Below are 21059 nucleotides of genomic sequence, written 5' to 3' on the forward strand. Positions count from 1 at the left end.
CAGTCAGACAGACAGTGACAGTGAGACAGACAGTGAGACAGTAAGATAGTGAGACAGTGAGACAGTCAGATAGACAGTGAGACAGTCAGATAGTGAGACAGTGAGACAGTCAGATAGACAGTGAGACAGTCAGATAGTGAGACAGTGAGACAGTCAGATAGACAGTGAGACAGACAGTGAGACAGTCAGATAGTGAGACAGTGAGACAGTCAAGTAGACAGTGAGACAGACAGTGAGACAGTCAGACAGACAGTGAGACAGTCAGTGAGACAGACAGTGAGACAGTCAGACAGACAGTGAGACAGTCAGATAGACAGGGAGACAGTCAGATAGACAATCAGACAGTGAGACAGTCAGATAGTGAGAGAGTCAGATAGACAGTGAGACAGTCAGATAGTGAAACAGTGAGACAGTGAGACAGTCAGATAGACAGTGAGACAGACAGATAGACAGTGAGACAGTTTAATCAGCTGCAGGACTCTTCTTCTACTTCTTCTTGTACTGTAGAACCAGGAAGTTTGTCCACACTGCAGCAGCTGATTCTACAGGAAGTGGCTCTGCAGAGAGGAGGAAGGAGGTCGGGGGGGTTTAATGAGTCCAAACATTCAGTCCGTCCCCGAGGAAGAGGAAGAGAAGAGGAAGAGCAAGAGGAAGAGGAAGAGAAGAGAAGAGGAAGAGCAAGAGGAAGAGGAAGAGGAAGAGCAAGAGGAAGAGGAAGAGGTACCGAGACGTCAGCAGCAGGAAGTTCTTTATTTAAAGGTCAAGAAACACTGAGAATATAATATTAATATGTTTATAAAATATAATAATAATAATAATATAATATTAATATGTTTATAAAATATAATAATAATAATAATAATAATATAATATTAATATGTTTTATAAAATATAATAATAATAATAATAATATAATATTAATATGTTTTATAAAATATAATAATAATAATAATAATAATAATATAATATTAATATGTTTTATAAAATATAATAATAATAATAATATAATATTAATATGTTTTATAAAATATAATAATAATAATAATAATAATAATATAATATAATATTAATATGTTTTATAAAATATAATAATAAGAATAATAATAATAATAATATGATATTAATATGTGTTATAAAATATAATAATAATAATAATAATAATATGATATTAATATGTTTTATAAAATATAATAATAATAATAATAATAATAATAATAATATAATATTAATATGTTTTATAAAATATAATAACAATAATAATAATAATAATAATAATAATAATAATATAATATTAATATGTTTTATAAAATATAATCATAATAATAATATAATATTAATATGTTTTATAAAATATAATAATAATAATAATAATATAATATAATATTAATATGTTTTATAAAATATAATAATAAGAATAATAATAATAATAATATGATATTAATATGTGTTATAAAATATAATAATAATAATAATAATAATTGATATTAATATGTTTTATAAAATATAATAATAATAATATAATATAATATTAATACGTTTTATAAAATATAATAATAATAATAATATAATATTAATATGTTTTATAAAATATAATAATAATAATATAATATAATATTAATATGTTTTATAAAATATAATAATAATAATAATAATAATAATATAATATAATATTAATATGTGTTATAAAATATAATAATAATAATAATAATTTAATATAATATTAATACGTTTTATAAAAAAATAATAATAATAATAATAATATAATAATAATAATAATATATTAATATGTTTTATAAAATATAATAATAATTATAATAATAATTGATATTAATATGTTTTATAAAATATTATAATAATAATAATAATAATATAATATAATATTAATACGTTTTATAAAATATAATAATAATAATAATAATATATTATATTAATATGTTTTATAAAATATAATAATAATAATAATAATTATATAATATTAATATGTTTTATAAAAATATTATAATAATAATATTAATATGTTTTATAAAATATTATAATAATAATAATATAATATTACTAGGTTTTATAAAAATATTATAATAATAATAATATAATATTAATATGTTTTATAAAATATAATAATAATAATAATATAATAATATTACAATATAATAATAGTATTATTATAATGATATAATATTAATAATTTAATAATAATATTATTATATTATTATAATAATACAATTATATTATTATAATAATTTAATATTAATATGTTTATAAAATATTATAATAATATAATAATAATAATATAATATTAATATGTTTTATATGTTTATAATATTATTATAATTATATTATAATAATAGTAATATAATAATATAATAATAATAATAATAATATAATAACAATAATAATCATAATATAATAACAATAATAATATAATAATAATAATAATAATGTAATACTAATAATTATAATATAATAATAATAATATAATAACAATAATAATATAATAATAATAATATAATACTACTACTACTACTACTACTACTACTACTAATAATAATAATAATAATAATATAATAACAATAATAATAATATAATAATAATAATAATAATAATAATATAATAACAATAATAATAATATAATAATAATAATAATAATATAATAATAATAATAATAATAATATAATAATATAATACTACTTATAATAATAATAATAATAATAATAATAATAATATTTACAGTACTTTTACTTTGTCTGATTATAACCTGATTATAACGAACGCAAGAAAAATAAACGTTATTGGAAAATATCAAGATGCTCTTTGCCTGAACCCGACACGACCTGCGGGTTCAGGACCAGGACTTCTGCTGTAGGTCGGCTCGAGTCCGAACAGAATCAGAGATTTAAAAATAAATATATGTGATATTTTATTAATGAGTGAATTAGCCTCAGTCTGTTAGCATTAGCCTCTGTTCCATTGTTTCCATTCAGACTCAGACTTCTCTTTATTGATCCTTCTGGGTTGACTCCCGCAAGGAAACTGGATTCACTGTTCAGATCTTTGTGGTTTATTTGAACCAGATGAAGGATTTGAATCCTTTCACAGTTTTCCTGGTTAAACTCGAGATGAAAGAATTATTGATTAATTGTTTCCTGGTAGAAATATTTGCCGCGTCCTTCCTCGCTGGCTGCAGGTCGATCAGTAAAATGGCTGACGGGGGCAGAAACTGAGCCCTGTGGGACTCTCGATCAATCACTCTGATCATACAGTTAGTGAAAACATTTAACTGTGAGCACGCAGCCATTGATCCTCATTGATCCCTCTAATGTGGTTTCTGTAGGGCCGCGGCCACGGAGCCACTTCAAGGTCTCGCTGCTCATTACGGACGCCGCTCATCGATCGCAGTGAACAACGGACTAAAGGAAGATAATGGAGCTCCTCGGTGGTTAAATGAGACGTGAAACCACCGCGAGCTGCTGCTGCTGCTGATTAACATTTATAAATAAATATATAAATATAAATACACATTACATACATACATAAAATGTAAATAATAAAAAATAAATGATCAAATAAATGAATAAAATAAAATAAAATATAAAAAAATAATAATAAAATAAACATAATAGACAATTAAATAATAATAATAAATGAAAATATTATAAATAATAACATGTAATAAAATAAATAACATAAAATAAATGAACAATAGATAATTAATAATTAAAACAAATGTAATTAAATCAATCAATCAATCAAATAAACATAATTAATAAATGTTATTAAATGAACACATAAGAATAATATAAAATGTAAGAATAAAACAAAGAAAATACATTTAATAAATTAAATTAAATCAGGCTGTGAGAGGATCAATAATCAGTAATTGACAGTATGTATGGTCAGTTATTGATAATATAGGATCAGTTATTGATAGTATATCTGATCAGTTATTGACAGTATATATGATCAGTTATTGACAGTATATATGATCAGTTATTGATCAGTTATTGATAATATATGATCAGTTAATAGTGTACTTTCCCTTTAAAGGTTAAACCAACGGATGAGGTTCACGCATGCGCACTCCGCCCCGTGAAGCACTAAATGCGTCAACTTGTTTTTCTGAGTTTCTCCTCAAAGTGTCTGCAGGAAATGGTGAGTAACTCCTGGTCTGTTTGTCCTGCACTAACAACAACAACAACAACAACAACAACAACAACATCATTAACATTTAGAATAATAATGAGATAATTCGGTGTTTCTGTCGAGTTGGAGGAAGTTTGAGCAGGAAAAGTTTGAGCTGTAAAAAGCAGCGTTTCTGACCGCAGTCTGCTTTATAAAGTTTATATTATATTATATATATCTCTATTATTATATATTATATAAATATTACACATTATTATATCCAGCGGATGTTTGAAGGAACTTTATTGAACTCACGATGTCCGCTGACAGTAAATGTTCAGTGTTAATCAATGTTAATGTACTTTAATTACTGTTAGTTCAGATACTTTAATTACTGTTAGTTCAGATACTTTAATTACTGTTAGTTCAGATACTTTAATTACTGTTAGTTCAGATACTTTAATTACTGTTAGTTCAGATACTTTAATTACTGTTAGTTCAGATACTTTAATTACTGTTAGTAGTACTAATAGTTACTAAGGTTGTTAAAGTCGTATTTCAGAACAGAAAGAAAACTCTTAATAAACTGAGTTAAACAAGGATAAACCTTTTTATAGCATTTGTTTGTTTATATATATTTTTTGAACGTATAAAAGAAAGAAATGGAAAAATAACATTAAAATAAAAAGAACAATAACCTTACTGAATACATCCTCATAAACACCATTAAATATTTTTGAAAGGAGTCAGAGGAAGTTATTTATTCCAACCTTTCTCTGCTTCTTGTCAGTTAAATTCTAAACTTATATATCGTATATATTAATATTCACTGATACTCACACACACACATTTCCATATCTACACATCTGCTGTTTCAATATACAACAACAGATTATGCAATAAAGAGCAGCTTTCACTTTTCCTGCTAACATAAAAATCTGCATCAAAATAAGAATAATAACACTTAATGGAAAACCTGGAAAACCTGGAAATGTAGACACTAGTTTTCCAATCACACCTGGAAATTGATTAAAATGAACAAATATCCTGGAAAGTAACTGTGTTTACTGTAGTAAACTGTAGTGAAACAGAGAGATTGTCTGTGGGACAACTGGGAACCTGTTAGTACTATGCCTGTTATATGAGGAACTCCTGGAAAAGGTCCTGGAAAGGTCTTGGAAACAGTGGGAACCCTGACAATGCAGCTTTCTATGAGTGGAGCAAACATTTTAAACATAAATATCTCAGTCCATCTCATTAATTTAACTGCGAGATCACACGTTTAATATTTGTGTTATATTATAATATTAATTGTGCAGCTTTAACTTAAGCAGAGAGCAGCAATGTTACATTTTCCAGGTCTGAAAAACACAACGAAACGAGCACAATCTCTCTCAAACGGACCTTTATGATGATAATTAAAGAAGAATCTGGAGCAGCAGATTACAAACAATGTCTGAATCTGAATTATGGACTAAAAATGGAGGGAAAATCTTTCATATACAGTTTAAATCAAAAGGCTCTCTCCTTTTCTACCATCTGTAATCATCTTAAAGACAACAAGAAGACGTTTTTATTCCCTGTTTTCTCCAGAGCGAAGATGAATGAGGATGCGTTCGAGGTCCCGGAGAGGACCGAGTACCGCTACCTGGTGCAGGAGGAGGATGAGGAGGAGGTGCAGTACGTCCACCACAGAAACTACATCAACCCCCTCCTGGTGCTCTCCCGCCGCTGCATCATCCTCATCTGCCTCGGCGTGCTCGCCCTGCTCTCTATCGCCACCTACCTGGGCTACGTGGCCCAGACGCTGCCGCCGGGCGTCGCCGAGGTGTCGACGCACTGCGGAGACTTCAGAGGACGACAGGTGAGTCTAAACAACCATCCAATGTCTCATTAAAACCAACCAGAAAGCTGTTTCAGATCATAGTCTAACGAACACACGTTCCTCTTTAACCATAAACAACTTTATTGAAGAACAGATGTTCTAATCCTTAAATCTACTTCCTGGTTTTAACCCTCCTGGACTTCCCCTAAAATGTTAGAGGTGCATTTAAGTGCTGATTGTGCAGAAATCACAGCAAGAATGAGGAAGAGGAGGGAACAGACGTCCAGCTGTAGCTTAAAGAGTTTTATTACATTTTATCATCAGTTTTTATTATGTTTTTCATTTTTACAATGTTTTGTTATTAGAATTTCGGGGTATTTGTCAAGTTTTAAGGTCAGAATATTTATTATAACACGACTAATATTATATTACAAAGACACATTGACTCACAGTCCGAGTCTCAATAAACCTACAGCAGTGGTTCCCAACCTTTTCTATCATTAATAAACTGACTCAGTGACGTATTTTATGGATATTTCATATTATATTCAAAACAGTAAACTCAGTAACTGCAGGAAGTTTATGTAAAATTTTGAGAACTTTTTATACAATCCTCTGTTTGTATGATGTATTTTTAATTATCTTTAACAATCAAACAGACTTAATATTCTTCTTTTTAACAAAGTGTTTTCTTCTCCCTGATGTTTGGCCGTTGTTCTATTAGACAGAATTCAAAACATATTATTATTAATCTGGACCGATAATTAAACTGTATATTAATTATCCTGTGAAGTTAAAACAATATAAATTTCCCATTATCGGACAATTATTTATCTGCCCTGATAATTATTGTGCATCCCTTTTAGTAATTAGTTACACTACTAGTTACTGTGGAAGTAATATTACTACTAGTAATGAGTTACTGCCCAACTGGTTTTAACAATAAACGTTTTCTTTTGGCCCCAACGTGCTTCCATAGTTTTGTTTCCTGCAGATTAAATAGATGTTTGTGTTTTATTTTCCTCTGCAGAAGAACGGTGCGTACTCCTTTAAGGGGATGCCCTACGCCGCCGCCCCTGTTGGTAACCTGCGCTGGGCTCCTCCGGCCGAACCGACGTGCAAGAGTGTGACGTCCGACGCGGGCCGCTTCGGCAGCGTGTGCCCTCAGGTGCGGCCGCTGCAGAGCTCGGGGAAGCTGATGGGTCAGGAGGACTGCCTCTTCATCAACGTGTGGACGCCCACGCTGCAGCCCGACGCCAAGCTGCCCGTCATGGTCTGGATCCACGGAGGCTTCCTGCACATGCTCAGTGGAGGAGAGGAAGGCTACTCTCCCACAGAGAAGCTTGCCGCCGACACGAGAATGGTTTATGTCAGCTTCAACTACAGACTCAACGCCTTCGGCTTCCTGGCTCTGGAGATACTGAGAGAAGGTTCTCCAACGAACACCTCAGGTCAGTCCAGGACTCACATACAGTTTATTCCAGAAGCTGTCAATCAACACTGACTTCATCTCAACACAATGGTTAAAACGGATCATATCAAAGACTTTAAGTAACACAAACTACCTTCTTTAAGTTCTTCATGAAGCAGCTTTTAATTTTAAGTGACACTAACTTAGTTTTCTATGTTACAGAAACATTCCTGATTCAGTACCTTTCTACTTTGTTTTCACAGCAAAAAATTCAGTTTCACTTAAAGGGACATTGTGTAGTGTTTTAAGAATTTTATTAGCTAAAATCAATGTCTTCATTCATAAATGTGTCCTCATTGCTGTAAAATGACCTCTGCCAATGATCTGACGAAGAATTTCTTATCTGTATATACATTGGACGGGCAAGTCCATGGAGGCTTCCATGTCATTCCGCCATTTTGAAAAACTATAATCGCCAAGAGGGACATAAAGCACTAGCCTACCTGTCTCACTAATCCACAACGCGTTCTCGTTCAGAGCCAGCGTCACGTGACTGAAACCAGCTATAACGGAGAAGGAGATCAGTGCCCCGGCACATTTGAAAGTCTGCACTGCACTTTAGTTGATAATGGAGGATCATACTTATGGTGAGCCTCTGAAAACTAAAACTAAACCTCTGTAGGTCTTTTTCCTTTCCACACAGAAAATTGATCAGGTATCAATAAGAAGATCAAAAAGAACTGCAATGATATGCAGGATCGATAATGGTGCTGGTATCAATAACGTCGAGGGACGTCACGGTACTAGAAATTTAGTAGTCGATACCAATACCAGTGAAATTCCAACGAGTCCTGATCAATACTTGTATCTTCCTTAATAAAACAGGTGAATCACTGCTTAATGTTTTCTTACATATTAATATTAATATAGCCCATTAATAAAGCTCTCTCTTTAAAACTGTCCTGCAGTGTTTGTTGTTTCAGTCTTTATCTAAATGAGTTGGATGAATGTTTATTTTCATCTTTTGTGCAGATTTTATTAATAAATTACTCTTCTTTGCTTTGTGTTCGCGGGGATGTTGTTACACTTGTCGAGTGTCCGGCTCTCCTGATATTGATTTCAGACTCACTCTCAGGCCTCTTTGGGGTCAGTAGAGGTCAAATGAGAGATTGAATACGTTCTTTACACGCTCTGCTAAAAACACAAATTAGGATCAAGAAGGATTCAAGCAGTCGTTACGGTCGCTGTACAGCTTTTAATAGCTTAAATAAGTTATAATGTCCATTTTCTTACCAGCGGTTTTCCACTTAAGAAACCTCTTGAAATATTTATGGTGTTTACAGTCCGACCGAATGCTGATCAGTCCATACCTCCCCATTAGGATGTGAATGCTTAATGAATGTGAGCCAGATGAATGGAGCTAATTTCTGAGGCTGTGTTCGTGTTTGCATTATCGCATGCTGCGGGATGTTAGCGTTACATAATCCAAACACTGTGACCTTGATGTGAAATGACCCGTTGAATGAGAGAGAGCCTCGCATGACATGATGGCGTGATGGCAGGGTGCATGAGTCCTTCTCATCTTCCAGGAGCCGTGTCTCCGGCGCTCAGGTTTCTAATTTTGAATCCGTGGCCCATTTCCTCGCTCCCTCAGCTTGAAAAGAGTTAAATTTAGTTCAGGCTGCCAGAGCGCTACAAGCGAGCTGGTTTTGTTTCCGACGGAGAAAATGGGACGCTGTAAAACAAGGCCACATCAAAGCAGGCTGTGGTTGCTAATCGATCCCTTTCCCCGCCGCTCTCTGCAGGGAACTATGGCTTCATGGACCAGATCGCGGCTCTGAAGTGGGTCCAGAGGAACATCCACGTGTTCGGTGGAGATCCTGGGAGAGTCACCATATTTGGGCAGAGCTCAGGTATGAAAACTGTAAAAATTAAAGTACATGAAATGTGGCCTTTTTAGGTTTTTATATATAATCCAGAAGCAGTTTCCTTCATGTTTTTGGATCAACCAGTATGTTTATTATATTATTTCAGGGCCGATACAGAAACTGATTATTAGTAATCAAAGCCATTGATACACATTTGAAGTTAAAATTTTAATTTCCATACTATGAGACATACTAGGCACTATGACTATATCTGAATATTGGTTGGTATTAGTGTTCAGGGCGGGGCTCTTATCAGACCGGTAAAGTCTGGTTCAGATTGGACAAATTACACTGAGGTTATGACAACTTCCTGTTCATTGTTAAATGTTAAAATTTTACAGCACGCCACGGACACACCGTTGGACACACAGTCACAAATAGCCCAAATTATAATTGTGATGGTCTTTAGATTGCACTGACACAATTTGAAGTCGATCCAATCTTTGTCCTCGGAGGAGTTTGTTAAGATACAAGGCGAAAAATCACAGAAAATGACCACTAAATTCAAAATGGCCGACTTCCTTTTGGGTTTGGGGTATTGGTCCAAGAGGCTTTTTTGCTTGTCTGGTCATTAAAAACGTGGGTAGCAATTTTCATACATATCAGTCGTACATGTGTTGGGGGCTAACGTTGCTCTAAGAGCCAGAGGGCTTCGTCTTCATCATGTTTCTCTCTGCGGTCATGTGAAGGTGGGACGTCAGTGTGGACCCTGATGATGTCTCCGCTGGCGAAGGGTCTCTTCCACGCGGCGGTGGACATGAGTGGTTCATACGTCTACAACGCCACACTGAAACAGGCCGAGTCCGACAACCTGGTGTTCCTGAATAAGACGGGCTGCAGAGACCTGAGCTGCCTCAGACGTCTGCCCGTCAAAAAGATCCTGCAGGTTGGTATGGAAGACAATTCCTGCCAATGTGATTCTGTAAAGTCATTATAACGAGAAACTCTATTAATATTTAACTTAGTATCTCAAAATAATGACTCATTTTCTCAAAATTACGAGAAGGTTTCTGAATATTTTGACTTAATATCTAAAAAAAGGAAATTTTTCTTAACTTTTGATGCTTTAAAGTTTTGAGAAAGTTTGTCATTATAATCATTTACATATCCTTTTTCCCCCGTCATATTGCTGTAAATAATCTTCCATAGATACGAGACGTCTCCACTTCCTCCACTGTCTGATAATCAGAGAGGAAGTCCACTAATTAAAAAAAAATCCAATAACAGATAAAATAACCTCATTACACCTACAGCAGTTATTCTCTTTAATGTTCCCTTTAATATTTGAGGATTTCATAAAACATCTGATTCATTGCGACCGTTTTGATATAACGATCATAAAGTTTTAAAATTGCTCTCTCCTGTTGAAAGATAGTTCAGGTATCAGAGCACCTGGATGAGGTAATGAAGAGACTGCACACTAAACTTACCAGGTTGTATTTTTCTTTCACTGTGAAACTCTGAAATCTGCAGCCATAATTTCCCAGAAATATTCGGCACCTTCACTCAGAAAGACCATTAAGATTTATTAAATAAAAAGATCCTCGGCAGAGAAGCAGAAGTCATTTTTAAAAAGAGCTTCCTTCCAACATGTTTCACCGTAACCTTCGGATGAATTATGAATAATGCATTACATGAAATTAAATAACATACAAGCTCAGTGAAAAGGATGAACTTTTATAAGTGCAGCAGTCATCATTCTGTATATTACTGTTATTACGTTTTTTAAATGTCACGTTGCATTTTTCTAGCTGTCACTCAGGTTGACTGAGTTTGTACATTTTATTTTTGCATTTCTCTTTTTATTTAAATGTTTTTTCTTTATTTCTTCCATAAAATAAGGAACAGTACTCAGGTTGTTATTGTCAGTGTCTGACAGGGACAGAAACACTCATTTTACCTTCAGATCATCGTAACTTCATTCAGAGTGGACAGACCGGCTCTATTTTCTGCACCTTTAATCTAAAATTTTCCAAAGGTCAGCTCTTTATTGTTCCTCCGCAGGCCGTGCCATGGCAGGAGTACCCGTCCTGGGCAGCAGAAGAGCTGACGGACCTCCCCATTAAAGGGCATTTCATCGGGCCGGTCGCAGTGGTGGACGGATACGTTCTCGAAGCTCCGCCTTTCGCGGTGTGGGAGAAGAATGGTAACCACAGTGACGTTCCTTTTGTCATCGGGACGACAGAGCAGGAGGCTGACTTCAGGTGAGAGCTCACCTGGTTCAGGTTCACCTGTGTCAGCTGTTACTGTGGTCAAACTCAGTCCTCTGTGTCTCCTCTGCAGCCCCTCGGCTGGAAACATCTCCACATGGACCTGGGGGGACTACCAGTGGTTTGTGAAAGGTAACAGATAGTTTCACACTTTTTTTTGTTTACGAATAAGAATTTAATAAGAGTTGAGCGGTGAAACCTGCTCGCTACGTTTAGTCCCAACGATGCACGCCGCCCAAAGGTGAAACATCAGGCAGACGACTGCAGATATCCTGCTGATTGGTCATAAATGATGAGGATTATGTTTGTATGAGTCTACACATTGTTGTTTTTATGATCCTGCATAGTATGCCTTTAACTTTATCACGACTCATCAAGAAATCACAAGGTTGCCGATGTGAGGCAGCAATCAAACGTTAAAGCTCTTGTGTTGTGCACGTTGGTAACAGTGTTTGTATGCAGCTATCATTAAAGTCATCCTTTACACTGTAAACTGTTAATTTAACTCAATAAATTGTTGAAATTGATAAAAAAAAATGTAAGTAAAACTGATTTTTATTTGTGCTGTGAAATCAAAATACCCAGTAAAAAGTAATTAATCAGGTTTCTGTAACTTACATAATTGACTTTGTGTTTCTTGAAATACTTAAAATTCATTGCAACAATATTTTAGTTAAAATAACTTCAGTGCATTTTATCTGTTTATCTCTCCACACAGATAAACTTCAGTCCTTCAGTGAGAATCTAACCAAAGAGGCGTTGGAGCTGTATCCGAGCTCCGAGCCCTGCCCCACCACAGACCGCTGTCCAGAGCGGTCCTACACCACCATGGTGTCCGACATCAGGGTCACCTGCCCCAACAACGACCTCGCCGGGAGGGCTGCAGGTAAACCCATAAACACAGAGTTCATCAGGTTTAAATCAGATCGGTGATTAAAAGGCTACAATGGAAACTTAAAGCCTAAATATGATTTAAACAGGTCAGTTATATAAAAAAAACAGACAGACAGAATTTAAACTTGTTTATTTCTGCTTTAAAGAAAAAGAAAAGGTTTCTTATTAATTATACTAAGTTTTCTCAAAATAATAAGAAAAAGTCAAAATAATGACTAATTTTCTCAAAATAACGTGAAGGTTTCTTAATATTTTGACTTAATATCTCAAAAAATGACTAATTTTCTTAACTTTTGATGCTTTAAAGTTTTCAGAAAGATTGTCATTATAATCATTTACATACCCTTTTTTCCCCGTCACATTGCTGTAAATAGTCTTCCATAGATAGGAGACGTCTCCACTTCCTCCAGTCTCAGATAATCAGAGAGGAAGTCCACTAATTAAAAAAATCCAATAACAGAAAAAAAAAACGTATTACACCGACAGCAGTTATTCTCTTTAATGTTCCCTTTAATATTTGAAACTCATAACTCATAAACACAGAGTTCACCAGGTTTAAATCAGGTCGATGCTTAAAAGGCTACAATGAAAACTTAAAGCCTTAATATGATTTAAACAGGTCAGTTATATAAAAAGGATTCAAACATGTTTATTTCTGCTGTAAAGACATTTTAATAATGGGCCTTATGGAGACTCACTGCTGGAGCCAGCCTCTAGTGGCCATTAGAAGAACTGCATGTTGTGTCACTTTATTGTTGGATTCATTATTTTAGCCTAGGAGGTTGCTGCTTGTGTGGATGGAGACAGGGGATTAATGAACGCTAAAAATGGGCCTTTATTCACTAGTTTAATGTCTCCTATCATGAACCTGCATCGTTAAAAAAACAGGATTAAAACTGGAGTTAATGGAGTGTCTGTATTCAGCATGCTGGTGAAATATATGACTGACTGTCCTGTATTGTCAAGAAAACTCCTGGAAAATGAATTCTTAAGAAGAGTGGGAATCTTGCACTCCATCATTCTGAACTTAATGTGTTCAACAACTGTTAAAATACACACTGAATGTACATTTAATTGTTCCAGGGACAGCTGGCAGTGTTTCCTCCGCTCACACCCAGAGTGAAACGCCTCCGTGCAGTTCATTAGTGTATCAGAGCGTCAGTGTACATTACAGGTTGTTAAAGTCTGAATAACAAACTCTCTGTTTATCTGCTCAATGAGTTTGTGCTGCAGCAGGATTGTGCTTCATGTAGGGTTTCGTGCCTGTGGGGCTTGTTACGCTCGCTCTGAGTAAACTGACATTTAGCTGTTGTGAAAGGAAACTGCAAAGCATCCTGGGTGATTTTTCTGCACGGTTCATTGGGTTTTTTATGTTGCAGAGTCTGTTTTAAGTTCAGAATAACAGCCTCTCTGAACTGATGATAAATCAAACATAAATATTCTCTCCTGAAGACAGAAAAAAGCTTCTCAAACAGTCAAATTCATCAAAGCAACATATAAAGGTTCTTTATTTATCTTAAAATATCTCAAATATGTGTGAATATATCTACTAACAGATACTGTGTGTGTATCACATATATATCTTCTTCCTCTGTGCATTAGTCTCCATCATTGAGCTGCACTGTTGCACACACATACACACACACACACACACACACACACACACACACACACACACACACACACACACTGTGGTTTATATATATACCGTCCTCCTGCCCCAAATACTCACTAGAGCACCTAATGTGGATTCATCCACTGCTGAAAATATTTTGTTTGTTTGATTGAAACTACAGCGAGCATCTTTTTTAAAAATTAAACTATATACGTGTGCATTGAAAGATTTCTTCAGTAGTAACCTGGAGCTGAGAGCCACAGTCAGGAAGTCAGACTGTTATTAGAGACTGTTATTACACTGTTACTACACTGTTATTACACTTTCATTAGACTGTTATTACACTTTCATTAGACGTTATTATACTGTTATTAGAGACTTATTATACTGTTATTAGAGACTTATTATACTGTTATTACACTGTTATTAGCGGACCTTTATTAGTGGACTGTTGTTATACTGTTATTATACTGTTATTAGACTTATTATACTGTTATTACACTGTTATTAGAGACTTATTATACTGTTATTATACTGTTGTTATACTGTTATTATACTGTTATTAGACTTATTATACTGTTATTACACTGTTATTAGAGACTTATTATACTGTTATTATACTGTTATTAGCGGACCGTTATTAGCGGACTGTTGTTATACTGTTATTAGACTTATTATACTGTTATTACACTGTTATTAGAGACTTATTATACTGTTATTATACTGTTATTAGCGGACTGTTAGCGGCGGACTGTAAGCGGCGGACTTGTTGCCTCCTGATGTGTGGAAGAGGAAAGTTGCTGCCCGTTTGTTCGCTAGCAAACTATGATTACTGTTGCTGTGTGATTGTGACAAATGATGTAATTCAGTGTCCTAATATTTTCATGTTAATGCCAATTAACGTTAACGCTATTATAAAGCTAGCTATGCTGTATTACATCTGTAAGCTAATGTCCACAAAGCGGGTTTGGTTAGTTTATTGGGAGTTGATGATAACTTGATGCTATCTGAAAATGAGGGGAAAGAAACGACTGACAAACCCTTGCTACCAAACAACATTTCAGTTGTTCCTCAAACAGGCAACACATTTCCTCTTCCAAACATCATTGGGCAATAAGTCCACTAAGAACAGTCCGCCCCGTTTGCTTGTTAACATCTGTTGTTGTTCACTTCTGTTGTGTTGTAGCTTTTGTTTTTGCCGTAGTTTGCCTGTTCAAAAATAAAAGCTATAAATTATATAGTAACTGTTTCTTAATAGGAAACTACAGATATAATTACATTTTCTCTCTTTTCATTCAAACGCACTCAAAATGTTCGGTGTTATGGTTTAACAATGGTTTCAAATCTGACAGCTAATTAAAGTTTCTTTTCTCCTCTGAAGCGACAGACTTTCCTTTCATTGAGCAATTTTCTGCTTTGAATTTAAAAGAAAATATCAAACTGTGTCAGAAAGGTTTCGGTGCATAATTGTGTTTTTGAAGAGGGAATTAAAAAAGGTCTCTTGATGTGAAACCTGCTGATTCTACAGACCTGAACCCAGTAATACAGTGATTAACTCCATAAACCTCTCCCTGTCTGCAGCGGCTCTCCACAGTCCCGTGTACCGATACGTGGTCACGCACACGCCGTCCGGGCCGGTCAACGTGACCAGCGACCTGCTGCCGTTCCCCAGCCGCTTCTCCTTCCACTGTCTGGACGTCGTGGCTTTCTTCGGAGGGCTGGAGTCCGTCCTGCGGAAACCGCTCTCTGACAAAGACAAGAACTTCCAGGAGCTCATCAGACGCCACCTCGTCAACTTCGCCAGAACAGGTGACGATGCTTCCCGGGTCTCGCCACAACAGCGACGATAGTAACGTTAGCGCAGCGTCAGATCTGAAATGTAAAGTTTGGAAGACATTTGGATTCTATAAGAAGGAAGGAAAGTTGGATAAAAGTCCATTTCTGCCAATAGATCCAATAAATGTTACACACTGGACCTTTAAAGGGTGAAAACTTTTAACTGCAACATTTACAGGAAATAATCTTCAAAATTCATCCAAATCTCTGGTTTTACACAAACTAGTTAATTATACAGTTGTTCTGTATTATATACGAAATATCTTATATCTTGTTGCCTCCTTCTCGCAGGTAAGATGAAGGCCGAGTGGCCAGAATACCCAGCAGCCACTGCTCTCCTGTCTGGCAGCCTGACGGTGAAGCAGGACTACAGGGCCGATCGGTGTCGGCTGTGGAGGGAGAACGGCCTGTACGCCTACGCCTGGATGAACTGAACGTTCGTCTAAAGCGTCACCAGACTTCATGAAAGGCTTTGTTACACTGAAGTGACGTCGGCTTGAATCCCGCAGCAGCTATTTGACTAAATATCTCTGTGAACTTAAAGGGTGAGTTCACCAAACCTCACGTAACCTCCGGTGGATTGATCTCATATTTTTTATATTCTTGTGGATCAGAGGTGACAAAACATAATTGTATCCTTATTTTATGGTATTAAATTGGCAAAAACCTCTTTTACATTTATCGGAAGTTAAATTAGAGGAACTGCTTTCACCCAAAAAGTACCTGGATGTGTTGCTCTCATCTTTACCCACTTCTGAATCCCCTGTGATGTGGTGAAGGTCTGTGAGCTGGATTTTGTTGCTAAGATGAGGAAGGTATGATATAGTTGAGTAAGAATCAGGAATATTTCAAATCCATAACTATGTAGTTTTCTCCCCCGTCTGTGGGTCAGTATTGATGCACAATCTATGTCTCTTCCTCTTATGCGTGAAGTCAAGCAGCAGACGTTCAGTGACGATGTACAAACATTAACGGCCCGTTTCAGGATGAGTTAAATAAGCAGAAATAGGTCTCTGTTTATAACACAGGACGTTTATTCTTTGCTGGACGCTTAAAAAAGAATTTGAGTCATAAATTAAGAGTTTACAGCACTGAACTCACCAGTGTTGGGCTAATTACTCAAAATATGTAATTTATTACTCATTACTCTTCTCAAAAGTAATATTATTACGTTGCTTATTACTCCTTGCCGACAGTAATTAGTTACATGACTAGTTATATTACTTTTCTGCTACTTTTAAGTTACTTAAGATTCTTTATTAAACAGATTTTATTAGTAATTTTAAGTGACATTAACTTACAAGTTAAGTGAAGTTCCAGAAATATTCCTGATGAAGTACTTTTTACTAGTGATTTTGTTTTCACAGTACAAATCAAAATTACAAAGAGAAGTCAGTGTTAAGCTACTTGATCAGAAATGTTTTTTAACTTGTGTGTATTTAACTTAAAATTGTCAATTTAATCTGTTTAAACAATTATTTTATTCAAATGAATTCATCTGGTTTTCCACACAAAATTAGTAATTTGTCCTTTCGCCCCAAATTTCAGATTTACGACTATTAAAATCTAGTATTGTTTGTTAAAATCAGAATAATGTGAATGTTTCCATCTTCCAAACTAGTTTCTTCCACGATTACAAACATTAATCTGAGGATGTGATTGGATGGTTGGATTAAGGAGGGGACAGCAAAAGTAAAGTAAAAGTTTTTTTTTAAGGAATAACTGTATGTAATTAGATACACCACTAGTTACTGAAGAAAGTAATACTAGTAATGAGTTACTGCCCAACACTGACCTCTAGAGGTGAGTGAGAAAGTGACCCTTTAACAAGCTGGAGGTCCGGATCCTAAAGGGACTGAAGATCTTTAGCTTGAAAGAAACCTCTAGACCAAAGAGATCGACTGTACAAGGACGGGTGAAGCGTCCTAATTAGAAAGTAACATTACATAGAGGAAGAGAGTTAACTAGAATATTTAAAGGAGTAATCGGTAAGTTGAAGTCAATACAAACACGGTGAGTTTGAACCCTCTGAACATAGTTTTAAAAAAATCAGCTCAAACTTAAAACTTTTTTGTTGCTTTTTTGAGTGAAGAACAACTTTTCTGCTTCAGGGATTCAGGAGGGAAATCGAGTCACGTGCTGGTGAAACTATAGATTATAATAAAGATCATAATAAAGATCATAATAAAGATTATAAATTCAGGGAAATGTTTGAAGTGAGGAGGGAACGTGAGCTACGTAAGGTTTAACCTGTGAATGTGCCGCTCAGTCACAGGGCGTATGTTTTGTGAAGCTGTGCAGTCCTGCTGTTTGCACTGATTATAACCTCGATGCTTGGCCACTCAAGTCTTTGCACTTTGCTGTGAACACTTTGTATTACAGTTATATGTTTGATTGCAGTCACAGTGGGAACCTTTTTCATTCCAGATGTTCATGCTTTATGTTTATTAAACCGAAGTGAATCACATGTGTTTGTTTACTTTTATTATGCTTCATTTGTACTGGCATCACGCTGTAATGTGTGTGTGATCACTCTGTATATGATCAATAAACTGACAATATGTGAATGATTGGTTTTAATAATGTGTCATATTGTGGATTTTCTTTTACACTTTGAGGCGGTTAGAGTTAAGTGTTTATGTTTTTATGGTTGGTTTCATTTTGGATCCAGGTTAATGAATCTCCATGAATTTCTGTGACTTTTAATTTGAAACAGACACAGGAAGTGTTGAATTTGTATTAACAGACTTTTCCCTTTAAGAAATAAAGATCTTACTGCTAATATCTTCAGTTCATCCTCAGTGTTAATGTATGAAAACATCCTGTCAGTGAAGGTGTGAATGTCTGTGTTAGTATCAGGATCAGACAGCTACAGTTTTCCTCTGTTCCAGTCCAGATTCACTTGGATCCTCTGGAGCTTCTTCTGCTGTACGAGATCAGTGAGTGGAGCTGACGGTGACCGTGCAAAGTATTCATCTTCATCGAAATGTATTCCCCAGAATCCAGAATGTATGAGTCCTGTCCTGTAGGCAGACTCTGCTAACACACCCAGGATCTAGATTGCACAGTCTCCAACCTCGACATCCCAGCTGTGAGTCCCTGAGTTAAACCGCTCAGAGCCCAGAACAGACCAGGAATCAAACCTCTCTGGATTATCAGGAAGCTGCTGTTCCTCTCCTCATCTCACACTGGTCAGATCTTCAGACAGGATGAGTCCTGGATGTTTGGGTACAGAATCACAGGAGTGTAGGAGACCATGTCCTTCATCTTGTTCCAGATGTTGAAGGTCAGGTTGCCCAGTTGTTTGGCCTCGTCCATCAGAGCTCCTGAGAGCAGCTGTGGATCCTCCAGCAGGGGGCGCTACTGGACTCTTTCCACTGCAGCCTTGTAGTTGTTCAGGAATGAGATGTCTTCAGCTCTCAGCTCCTCCATCTTCAACTTCATCATCTGACTCTTCTGCTCCTCTTCCTCCGTCAGTGGTGCCAGCCTGGCCTCCTCTTCCTCGTCTAGAAACTGGTGAAGCTTCTTAAACTGCTCTTTAATCTGCCTCTCTGTGCATTGGGCCTGGACCTTCATGTGTTCGGCTGTTTGATCAAACTTCAGTTTAACTCGTTCAGAAATCAAATTAACTTCTCCTTTAAAGGCTCCAGAGTTTCCTGAAGTTCGTTCTTATGATCCTGTGCAGCTTCATCAATGGGTCTGAATCTGTGGTTGGAGAGTTTTTCTGAATCTCTGCAGACGAGACACACTGGCTGCTGATGGTCCAGACAGAAGAGTTAGAGTTTGTCAGAGTGCAGACTGCAGAGTCTCTGAAGATTTCTGATCTCTCTCCTGTAAGACGCTCTCACACAGGTTCTTTAAAGTCAGGTTTGAAGGAGGTAAAAGCCTTGAAGATCTTCTCTTACAAACTGGGCACTCACAGGTATGTTTCTCTTTCCACCAGCTCTTCAGACAGTCATTACAGGAGCTGTGGCTGCATGACAGAACGACAGGATGTCTAAACACGTCACTACAGACCGGACAGCAGAGATCCTCCTCTGATCTGGAAGCCATTTTGTCCCTGAGAGAAAAGCACAGTCAGTTGTGGTTCCTCTCTCTCCTCCACTGACTTCACTGAACTTTATGCTGAGTTCACGCTATGTGATTTTAGCCCAGATTTTCCACTCAGCAACTATTTTGGGAGACGTGTTAACCCCTCGGGCTTGACAAGAGCTTGCTGAAGCTGCCAGAAAAATGTCTAGCAGGCTAAATATCTGGCCGTGTTGGAGACGACTGGGGGAGCCTCTCTCTACAGCACCAAACAGGAAGCAACGAATCGGTATAGTTACTTTGGTAACAGCCAAAAAACCTCATCAGATACGTCACACACAGAACAGACAGTGAATTAACAACGTTACGTTCAATTCAGTGTGTGTCTGCTTCACATCCACTACAACGGAGGCTGAACAAGTTGAGTTTATACAGAATACACTAACTTTATAGATCATATTGATCAGAATACACTGTATTGTTATGGATGATACTGATTAGAATACACTGTATCTGTATGGATGATATTGATCAGTATACACTGTATCTTTATGGATGATATTGATCAGAATACACTGTATCTGTATGGATGATATTGATCAGAATATACTGTATCTTTATGGATGATATATGGATGATATTGATCAGTATACAATGTATCTTTATGGATGATATTGATCAGTATACAATGTATCTTTATGGATGATATTGATCCTGCATTGACAGTCAGACTGTGGACATATGACGGCCTTTAGCTCGTGTTTCTAGAGTTATGTGTTGTTACGAACACGTTAGGAATTGTTAAAATGTGAGCTTTTAGTTGGATTCAAACTGCTGATATGGATCATTGTTAACGTTTAGTCTCCACTACAGAAACACTAGCTAACTGCTAAAGGCTGATAAGGTTGTCTGACGCTGAGTGCTGTTAGTTATTAGTTTGATTAATGCTTTAATAATGTCTGAATCGATTACTGACGCTGGCGGATCCATATGCTGTAAATGGCTGTGTGACAATAATAACTATATTATATATAATATAATTATTATTGTCACTATTATTCCAAGATTGACTCTGGTCTGTGGGGTTGCTGTTAAATAGATTATTTTATTTCCTGCATCGACTTTAATGGGATTTTTATGTTTAAAGACTAAATTTAGACTTCATTTGAGTTTTTATTGCATGTTTTCTCGG

At 35.6% G+C, this 21059-nt stretch overlaps 1 protein-coding gene across 1 annotated transcript; it reads left to right on the forward strand.

The window, feature by feature from the left end:
• The first annotated feature begins 4061 nt into the window (after positions 1–4061).
• si:ch211-71n6.4 (para-nitrobenzyl esterase) lies at positions 4062–18421 on the forward strand. Its single transcript, XM_051378789.1, has 10 exons — positions 4062–4149; positions 5713–5983; positions 6975–7395; positions 9161–9268; positions 9973–10169; positions 11288–11487; positions 11567–11625; positions 12212–12379; positions 15584–15811; positions 16130–18421. The coding sequence occupies exons 2-10, from the start codon at positions 5720–5722 to the stop codon at positions 16270–16272; spliced, it is 1788 nt and encodes a 595-aa protein (XP_051234749.1). The 5' UTR covers positions 4062–4149; positions 5713–5719; the 3' UTR covers positions 16273–18421.
• Positions 18422–21059: the final 2638 nt, after the last annotated feature.

This window comes from Dicentrarchus labrax, unplaced genomic scaffold (assembly GCF_905237075.1).
Source record: "Dicentrarchus labrax unplaced genomic scaffold, dlabrax2021, whole genome shotgun sequence".
NCBI classification, from domain to species: Eukaryota; Metazoa; Chordata; class Actinopteri; family Moronidae; genus Dicentrarchus; species Dicentrarchus labrax.

Coding starts and splice junctions, on each gene's coding strand:
- si:ch211-71n6.4 (XM_051378789.1), top strand. CDS start 5,720: ATGAATGAGGATGCGTTCGAGGTCCCGGAGAGGACCGAGTACCGCTAC. Junction 5,984..6,974: donor GAGACTTCAGAGGACGACAG/GTGAGTCTAAAC, acceptor TTTCCTCTGCAG/AAGAACGGTGCGTACTCCTT. Junction 11,488..11,566: donor GAGCAGGAGGCTGACTTCAG/GTGAGAGCTCAC, acceptor TCTCCTCTGCAG/CCCCTCGGCTGGAAACATCT.